The 11,220-nt window shown below is 32.5% G+C and overlaps 1 protein-coding gene across 2 annotated transcripts in view; it reads right to left on the bottom strand.

Moving 5' to 3' along the window:
• The window catches only part of LOC137625985 (cell adhesion molecule Dscam2-like), a 2,034,023-nt gene that overhangs the window by 185,521 nt on the left and 1,837,282 nt on the right, over positions 1–11,220 (bottom strand). For both annotated transcript variants that reach the window (XM_068357069.1, XM_068357078.1), the window contains exon 11: positions 8,404–8,555. In XM_068357069.1, coding sequence (XP_068213170.1) covers positions 8,404–8,555 — 152 coding nt within the window. The remainder of the gene's footprint in view (positions 1–8,403; positions 8,556–11,220) is intronic.

Here is an 11,220-nt window from a genome sequence, read left to right as displayed (position 1 = left end):
TAACACCCCCCTTGTAGTACCTGATATGCAGATAATTGAACATGAGGGTCTTTTCTTTTTATAAAGATTCATTTACATAGGTACTTTATTCCAGTTGTGGCTATATATATATATATATATATATATATATATATATGTGTGTGTGTGTGTGTGTTTATATATACATATATATGTATATATACATACATATATACATATATATATATATATATATATATATATTTATATATATATATATACATATATATATACATATATATATATATATTTATATATATATATATATATATACATATATATATACATATATATACATAGTATGTACAGTATATATATATATATATATATATAAATATATATATATATATATATATATATGTATATATGTATGTATATATACATATATATGTATATATAAACACACACACACACATATATATATATATATATATATATATATATATATATATATACTGTATATGCATATATATACATATATATATATATATATATATATATATATATACTTACTGTATATGTATATATATATATATATATATATATATATATATATATACATATACATACATATATATATGTATATATATATACATACATACATATATATATATATATATATATATATACAAACTGAAGATTATTCAAACGTAGGCATCCAAAACTTCCCATAAAGAGGAAGAAATATAATTTTCTTTTGAATATTTGCAGATATCTTTGAAAAAACATATGATTTAATTCCCATTTGTGTTAGGTGATCTCAATGCTAAAGTAGGTTAAATGCAAAGAGAAAAATCAGCAGCAGGTCAATTTAGAGTAAGCACAAGAAATGTAACAGGAGGCATGCTTCTAGAATTTGTTGAAAGAAATAATCTAATAATCATATACAAATTAACGTGAAAAAGGACATGGAGAAGTCCACATGGAGAAAAGAAAAACTAAATAGATTTTACTCTTAGTAAGAAAATTAATTTAGGTAAAGATGTAACAGTGTTAAAGAAGTTAAAGTCAAGCGACCATAAAATGGTAAGAAGAATTGTTTTCTTCTGAAACTAAAGAAAGAGAAAAAGTGATTTTGAAACAAAAAAAAAAATATAAACCCCTGTAATAGGAGTAAAAAATTGGTGAAATGGAATAAAGTAAAGAGGAAATGAAATATAATCTAACAAACTTTGCATTGAAATTTGCACAAGAGATAAGTGGAAAATTACAAAACAAGATCAATGAAAACTATCAGAAAACATCTAAATTCTAATAAAGAAAAGATTGGAAATGAGGGAAAAATCTAAGAGATGAAATAAATTAGAACTAGCAGTACTATCTTAAACAGTAAACAAACTAAAAACCCACCACATTTTAAACACAATTAGACAAAAATCGAGGAAACACTAAAGAAAGGAAGAAACACCAAGCTGATGAAAAGAAGACATGGAACAGGGTGCCAACATTACTTCCTTTAAAGGATGAAAATGGAAATACCAACAAAAAGAGACGAAGTGATAAAAACTGCAGAGGATTTCTGTATAATGGCATACAATAGTGATATAGGAAATAACTTTGCCAATAGAAACAATGAAACACCTGCGTTGCTACAAAAGTAAGAGCAGGAGAAGTAAAGAAATCATTAAAAGATATGTTAAATGGCAAAGTAGTAGGAGAAGAAGGCCTAACAATTTATTTAACAATGGATTGAGATTTCATATTAGTAAAACTTAATGAACTTTACAAAAAATGTCTACTAAAATGTTTTATACCCATAGCTTAAGAAAACTTTATCATCATACTAATTCACAAAAAGGGAAACACAAAAGACCTGAAAAAAACTACCGCTCAATAGGTTTACTCTCAGGAATATATGAAATATTTAAAAAGATTATAATAGGCCGAATAGACAGACAGCCAGACTTTAATCAGCCAAGAGAGCAGGCAGAGTACGACAATTCACTACGTATCACATTTGTAGACTATGAAAAAGGTTTTGATTCTGTCAAAACTTCAGCAGTAATGAAAGGCATTTAAAGACAAGGAATGCATGAGTCTTAGATCAGAACACTTGATCTATACGGGAAGTAAAGCAATCCTAAAACTACATAAAAATATTGAGAACATTCCGATTGAGGAAGTAGTTAGACAGATAAACCACATCTCTCCTAAATTATTCACAACCTGCCTAGAATAAGTTTTTAAGAATTCAGTTTGGAGAATTGTAGGAATTAACATTAATGGAGAAATACCTTAACAACTTAAGGTTTGCCGATGGCATAGATCTCTTCAGTGAATCATGGAGGAGTTCCAAAAGATGATAGAAGATTTGAATAGAGAAAGCAGTAATGTAGGAATAATGTGAGTAAAACTAAGATAATGCTCTATGAAAACGCAGAGAGAACCAATAATGGTTAGGGACGAACTTCTAGAAATTGCTAATGAATACAGTATAAGCATGGGGTAGAAAGCTTTTGGTAAACAAAATGAGACTATGAAAAGGAAATTGCCAATTTTTTAAAAAAGCAAAAGTATCTAATTCGATGGTCCAATCAGCAAGAGCAAACTAAAGTAGAGGAAATTCTAACATCATGCCCCCCCCCCCCAAAAAAAAAGAAAAAAAAAAAGAAAAAAAATCAACAATGCTGAGATCAGGATTTTGAGGAGCCACAGTCCTTGACCTACTTACAATCATACTTTGAGTTTTATTGGGATTCAACTTCATACCCCATAATTTGCACCATGCACTAATTTCAGCTAGTTCTCTATTAATGGATTAAGTAACCCCAGATCTACATTCAGGAGATGGAATTGATGCAAAGCGAGTAGCATTATCTGCATATGCAACAAGCTTGTTTTCTAGACCAAACCACATGTCATGTGTATATAGTATGAAAAGTAATGGGCCAAGAACACTACCCTGAGGATCACCAGATATCACATTCCTATACTCACTATGATGCCCATCAACAACAACTCTTTGCAATCTATTATTTAAAAACTCAATAAAGATGCTAGGAAACGACCCACCCACTCCCAACTGTTTGAGTTTGAAAACAAGGGCCTCATGATTAACATGGTCAAAGGCAGCACTAAAAACAAGGCCATTCATACAAACTTCCTGACCACAATCAAGGGATTTCTGTACAGCATTGGAGATTATAAGAAGGGCATCACATGCTCCAAGGCCTTTACGAAAACCAAATTGCAAACTAGGGAACAGATGATTACCCTCAGCATACCTATCAAGACGTTTTGCCAAAAGACGCTCAAAAACTTTAGATAATATGGGAGTTATGGAAATGGGCGGTAATCAGTTGGACATGAGCTACCACAAACACATTTACATAGTGGAGTAACATAACCAATTCTCCAACAAGTGCTAAAAGCTCCTCTTCTTGCTAAATTGCACAAAATAACACATAACTTTGGAGCTAAGAAATTTGCAGTCTTTATAAAAAACAAAGGAAAAATATCAATTGGATCTACACCTCCATAAGCATCAAGGTCCATCAACAGAGCTCTAATTTCACGAGATCGAAAAGCTAAACTAGTTAGTTTAGCCTCAGGAATGAGAAGTTCGAGTTTCACATTACTCTGCTTGCTGTCAAACACATCAGCCAAAAGGGTTGCCTTTTCCTTACGACAGTGAGTGACAGAGCCATTTGGTTTTAGTAAAGGAGGAACTGTTGCATCTACACCAAAGAGTGCAGATTTAAGGGTAATCCACCACTTATGCTCTTGGGTTGGACCAGAAAGGATTTCTTTTATGGTTAAATTGTATTCTTTTTCAGTTGAAGCATAAACTCTTTGAGCAAAAACTCAAAGCTGAGTATAGTTATTCCAGATCAAATCTGATCTGTTACCCTTCCAAAGATGATAAGCCTCCTGCTTCTCCAAATAAGCACGTCGACAATCATCTTTGAATCATGGTTTGTCCTTCACTCAGAACCTTAGTACACGAGAAGGGATACGCCTATCAATTATTCTAACTAGATACTTATTGAAAGGGACTACAGAATCAACACTATTATACAATTGTGATCAATTCAAGCCTAAAAGATCATGCAAAATCCCATTCCAGTCTGCTTGAGATTTTATATAAATCTTACATGAGTGAGATACATCAGGGACAGGCTGCTCAGTCTTCACTACTAATGAAATCAATGCATGATCAGATGTCCCAACTGGAGGACAAATCTTACTTGTTATAACACCAGGAGAGTCAGTGTATACGAGGTCCAAGCAGTTACCAGACCTGTGAGTAGCTTCACTTATAATTTGCTCACAGCCTGATTCAGAGGCAATGTCTAAAGCCCTTAAGTCATGGCGACCGGTAGGAGAAACAGAATTTAACTACTCCCTACGTTGAGCATTGAAATCACCAACAAAGACAAAAGAGGCCTTTCTATCATCTTCTTGTGTCTTAGCCATAATGGTAAGAAGACAATCGAAGATAGAATCATCCATGTCAGTATTCCAGTAGATTGAACACAAATAGAAGTTGTTATGCCTGCCACAAACTTTTATTTCCTGAATCTCAGAACATCCATATTCATAGCAGGACTTATGAGAAGCAGGGTACTCAGTCCTAATATACACCGCCATTCCCCTGGCCCTAGGGATGGCATTGCGTTTCAACATTATTGGCTTCTTAAACCAGTTATAAGGAGCCTCATATTAGAAAACCAAAGTTTCTGAGCGCAAAAGAATATCATACTGTCTGGACACAACTGTAAGGTTTTGAATATTTGCATGAAGACCACGAATATTGCAATACAGTAGACGACATTTACGAAATCTACGACGAACTGTTCCCGGATTTTGCTCAGTCTCCGGAGAGCATAAGAATTAATGGTTATAAAAAAGATACATCATATCTAAAAACCAAATTAACAAGAATGATAACAAGAAAAATATTTACAGAAATATAGATAAAGTGATTGATCAAACCCATAGGCTATAGAAAAAAAGTTGGAAAAACTGGTCAACACGGAGCCGATACACCATGCAAGGCTAAATAGCTTCTAGGAAAGCCACTTCAACTGAAGGGAGGACAGTAAGGATGGTTTTGAAAAGTAAAGGAATCAGATAAGGAAAAGACAACCTCTTGATAAACCACCAAGCATCTATGGCCTTTCTATTAAGTCTGCCCAACACATCACTTCCCCCCCCCCAAAAAAAAAAAAAAAAAACATAAGAAATAAAAGAAAAAATATAAGAAAAATATAAGATAGAATAGTGTGCCTTAGTGTACCCTCAAGCAAGACAGCTCTAACCTAAGACAGTGGAAGACCGTGGTACAGAGGCTATTGCACTATCCAAGACGGGAGAACAATGGTTTGATTTTGGAGTGTCCTTCTCCTAGAAGAGCTGCTTGCCATAGCTAGAGAGTCTCTTCTACCTTTACATAGAGGAAAGTAGCCACTGAACAATTACAGTACAGTAGTTATCCCCTTGATCGAAGAAGAAGTGTTTGATAATCTCTGTGTTGTTAGGTGTATGAGGAAAGACGAGAATGTGTAAAGAATATGCCAGACTACTCGCTGTATGTGTAGGGAAAGAAAACATAAGCGGTAACCAGAGATAGAGGGATCCAACGTATTACTGTCTGGCCAGCCATAGGATCCAATATCTCTCTAGTGATAGTATCTCAATGGGTGGCTGGTGCCCTGGCCAAACTACTATAAACATATATATATATATATATATATATATATATATATATATATATATATATGCCAGGACACCAGCCACCTGTTGAGATACTACCAGTAGAGAGTTATGGAGTTTTTCGGCTAGGCTGGACAGTACTATATTAGATCCTTCTCTCTGGTTACAGTTCATTTTCCCTTTGCCTACTCACACAAACTGAATAGGATGGCCTATACTTTACATATTCTCCCCTGTCCTCATACACCTGACAACCAAGATTACCAAACAATTCTTTTTCACTCAAGGGGTTGCTGCACTGTAATTGTTCAATGGCCACTTTCCTCTTGGTAAGGGTAGAAGAGACTCTTTAACTATGCTAAGCAGTTCTTCTAGGAGAAAGATACTCCAAAATCAAACCATTGTTCTCTAGTCTTGGGTAGTGCCATAGCCTCTGTACCATGGTCTTCAATTGCTTTGGGTTAGAGTTCTCTTGCTTGAGGGTACACTGTTCTATCTTATTTCTATTCCTATTTCTTTGTTAAAGTTCCTATAGTTTATATAGGAGATATTTATTTTAATATTACTCTTCTTAAAATACTTTTTCCTTTTTTCCTCTCCTTACTGGGCTATTTTCCCCGTTGGAGCCCCTGGGCTTATAGCATCCTACTTTTCCAACTAGTTGTGTAGCCTAGCAAGTAATAATAATAATAATATATATATATATATATATATATATATATATATATATATATATACATATATATATATACACATACATATATATGTATATATACATACATATATATATATATATATATATATATATATATATATATATATATATATATATGTATATATATATATATATATATATATATATATATATATATATATATATATGTGTGTGTGTGTGTATATATATAAATGTATATGTATATATACATACATACACACACACACACACACATATATATATATATATATATATATATATATATATATATATATATACATATATAAAACCTCGTCATAACCTCCTCCTACGTCTATTGAAGCAAAGGGCTTAGTTAGATTTCGTCAGTAGTCTCTATCTTAAGCTTTTAAATCACTACTTCATTCATTATCTACTTCATGGTTCATAGTCCTCAGCCATGTAGTCTTGGGTCTTCCAACTTTTCTAGTGTCTAGTGGGGCCCAGTTAAAGGTTTCGTGAACTGATTTCTCTCGGGGAGTTTGAAGAGTGTGTCCAAACCATCTCCATCTACCCTTTACCATGATCTCGTCCACATATGGCAGTCTAGTAATCTCTCTTACAGTTTCTTTTCTACTTCTGTCCTGCTATTTACCTCCTAATATTCTTCTGAGGACTTTGTTCTCACATATACAAAATCTGTTGGATATTGTTTCTATGTCATACCACGACTCATGGCCATACAATAACACCGCTCTCACTATGTATATACAGTATATATATATATATATATATATATATATATATATATATATACACACACATATATATACATATATATATATATATATATATATATATATATATATATATATATATATATATATATATGTATATATATATATTTATATATGTACGGGTATGTAGTGTGTGTGCAATTGTGTGTATATATATATATATATATATATATATATATATATATATATATATATATATATATATATATATATATGAATGTACATGTATATATGTACATATGCACGTATGCATATGTGTACGGGTATGTAGAGATTGTGGGTGTGTAGTCGTCTGTGTATGTATGCATTTATATGTGTAACATATGCATGCATGCGTTTCTGAATATACATGGATATGAAAAACTATTGAAGATAAACTCGTATTAGTAAAGGAAATTGTAGGCAATTATCTGAAGGTCCAGAGGAAAAAGAACACGTTGACATCTGACCTAACCCTTTTATTTAACGGTAAGAAAAGGCCAATGGGATATGAGCTCCTCACTCGAAGCTCCAGACGTGTTTTTTTGCTAATACAAGTAATCTATTTTTCGGATGTTTTGTTCTACACATATTTGTATGCATATTATCACTCTCACTGGACCGTATATATTATGAAATTCTCTATTAATAAATAAACAGTGATTTCGAAAAAAGCTCTGAAAATAAGTCAATCGATCAAAAAAAAAAGAAAGAAAAATAATAATAAAATAAATACACCTATATCCAACAAAACTGTGTAAGATTGTTTATTGCAGTCACAAAATTAGATAACCTTTGCTCTACCTCTTTCGCCACTCAAATTACAGGTGTATTGAATGGTGTCCATTCTGCTTGAATAAAAACTGTGCTCGTTGATTCACACTCAGTTTTGGCAAATATACTTTGCATTAATTTTTTTCAGAAAGAAAGTTCTAGATATAACAAATCTGCGTATCTAATTAATAGGATGTCATTTGTATTCTTTTATTATTCATTAAAGTAAATAATATTTACAATTCAATATCTATGGATGATATTCATGTTAATACTCGTAATTGGATAAAGAAAAAAAAAAGCTCACGAGGAAAAAAAAGTTAATGAATGTTAATCATCTTCTAGCGTATATAATAAAAACATCTATTCCTAAAGATATGAACCATTATATCTGAAAGTATCAGCAGAAATAAGGCGAGCATTAAGCCTACTGTATGTCAAAATCACATCATAATCTGGAGTTAGACATGTAACAAAGGCTCATGTCCATAATTTGTGTTTGCTTACCATAAACATGGAGGGGAGCAGAATGGACGACTGAGGCAGCACTGTTGGTCGCTGAGCAGGAGTAACTTCCTCCATCCTCCACCCTTACGCCCGAGATGTTGACATGACTAATGACCTCGCCGTGCACGCTCACGTATTGACCCACCACTAATCTGGAAAGATTATTAAAAAAATGATATCTTCAATCCTCATTTTTTATGTAACATAGTTCTCATGAAAATTAAGCATGCTAATATTGTTGTATATACTCAAACTTATTTACCTACTATCATAACTGTAAATATCTTGACAATTATAAAGCTTTTGTGAGTTTAAGTCTGCAAAGAGGTCAGAGAAACCCACTCTTTCACTTTTTTTTTTCTGTTAATACCTTGACGACAATTCAAAATAAAGTTTCCCAGTTAAAGGGAAAATGAAAAACGGGAAAAATTTACATATCTGTCTCCTGACAGTTTGGTTTATTGATATTTTGAATTCTAGTATATTGCAGATTGATTCGTAACATCCTTAAGAGAAAATCATTCGAAATAACGAGGTAGAAAGCGAATATTTTCATTTTCTTATATTTTTAAAACCTATCCATCATTTAAATACCAAGCTATATTTCCCTGTCTGTTTGCTTATATATCTTCCTCTGTCTGTTTGTCTGATTTTCTATTGAAAGCAAAACAAACCAATACAAAAAATCCCTTTCTTACAGTTAAATAATAATCCCAGCAGTAAACGCATAGTAACAAAATATTCTAATAGCTATTTGATATATACTAAGCTTTGTCGTATATTGGAGTCACACAGAGGCATCAACCTCATCTTGCACCTTTGCTGAATTAACCAAAACGTCTTATATCTAAGCCTTAATTCATTGCCTTCGGACAACAGCCTCACACTACTGATATAAACAAGTTTACTTTCAAGATGAGGGATAGTCCCTTGATTGCCAAAGAAAAGACTGAAATAAATAAACAATAATGACTAGGGAAAAGGCAAATTAAATTATTCACACTACATTTTCTTGTTCCGTTCATACCCTGAATTTCTGAAAGATTCCATATATCCGATTTGTCAGTTACCTTGGCAAGTACAAAATAATAATAATAATAATAAAAAAAAAAAAAAATTAAAGTGCTGAAGTCTTCGCGTCGGAGTTTCGAGTAAAGATTGTATCTTTGTCTGTAGATTATCTACAGTTTTCTTGAGAAACTTTTAACATTGCGTAAAGAAATGATCACCTAACGCTTCTCACAAGTTATTGATGCATAACTTTTGAAGCAAATTACTGACGCGAAAAATACTGCATAAAAATGAACGGTGTAAGGCCAACATAAGAGATTTTTTCCCTGTTTATACAACTGCACACTTGAAAGGAATTCGCTTCAGAGTTAATTAAAAACTTCCCTTAAATTAGTTAACATAATAAGTCAAGTAAAAATCCACGATACATTTCTCTCATGAAAAAATCATAAAAAGAAATGGGTTATTAAAAGTTTCATAATAGGAAAGGCAGTAAGTTTTGTTGGAAGTCAGAATTATAACCTTAAAAATACTGTCGCTATTGAAGATAATAATCATGGAATTGCAACAAAATATTCTGTTTGCGATCTTACAGATGATCATTGCAAGGAATATAGTCAGAAAATAAATGGATGAAAATGAAGTTTTAAATTATGCATGCGTATGAAAGATAATTAAAATTGTATAACATCTTTCTAAATTAACCTAATTAAAGAGGAACCACAGAATTAAAAAATAGCGACATTCTGACAACTAATACATATATGGATATAAAGCTTTAACATCAGCAGAAAAAAAAGAACTTTCCGCACAGCACATAGCCAACATCATACATCTGTATAATAAATAGCATAAGCTCTTTTGATTAATTTGTTAATGCAAACAGACATAACATTACCAATGCTGAAATTCAAACAAGATATCACTATTCTAAAAGAGTACAAAGCAATAAGTAATTCATGACGCATTAAGGAAAATATTCCAGAAGAATAAGAGTCCTGCCGGATAAAAGAAAGCTTTTTAAGTTGCGTATCAAACGGAGTGCTGCATTAGAATTAAGAAGTATCCGTAACACCAGGTACTGTTATAAACTCTAAGGATTATCAAGTACAGTGTTACCTGTACAGTAAAATTACTTCATGAGAAGAAGTAGAGTACTCAATTAAGTCCTCCTCCCAGTACAGCTAACCATCAAGTTCTTTCCTCAACAACTTCATCAATTTTTTTCAGATTTCTTACAAGATTTACGGCTTCAAATTATTATAACTATACCTGTATCATCTGCATGTTGTACTATCTTCTAATGTACAGAACTGTTTCACCAGTGAAGATTATAAATAACTGAGGTCCTATGAAATTCACCATCTAAACACCAGGAAAAGGGAGTTATGCCGAATAAAGCTCTCTCCTTCGTTTTTTCGGCCTTATCTGTCCCATTGTATCACAGGATCAGCTTCTCGAATCAACTTTCTCCATCTATTTCTATTCCTTTCATCTCCTTTCTCCAGTCCAACCTCCCTACATATTGTCCTTATAACATCCATCTATCTAATCTTTCGATGGCCCCCTCACTCCACCCCCATCACTGGCATGTTCTTAGCTATCTTGATTAGGTCTTCCTCCTCCCTTATTACATGGTCATGGTATCTCAATCAGCTTTCATATCCTTCTCTTTTATATTTCATAAACCACACATTCTTCAGTAACAATATTCCAGCAATCTATCCCACCATCCTAATCTTGGTTCTTTCCAGCAGTCTCTTTCCTTTCCTGTTAAGTGCCAAAGTTTTGGTCCCATATAGTAAC

Source organism: Palaemon carinicauda, chromosome 2 (assembly GCF_036898095.1).
Source record: "Palaemon carinicauda isolate YSFRI2023 chromosome 2, ASM3689809v2, whole genome shotgun sequence".
Taxonomy (NCBI): domain Eukaryota; kingdom Metazoa; phylum Arthropoda; class Malacostraca; order Decapoda; family Palaemonidae; genus Palaemon; species Palaemon carinicauda.
Note: the sequence above shows the minus strand (reverse complement) of the source record. Positions and strands in the feature narration are given on the sequence as shown.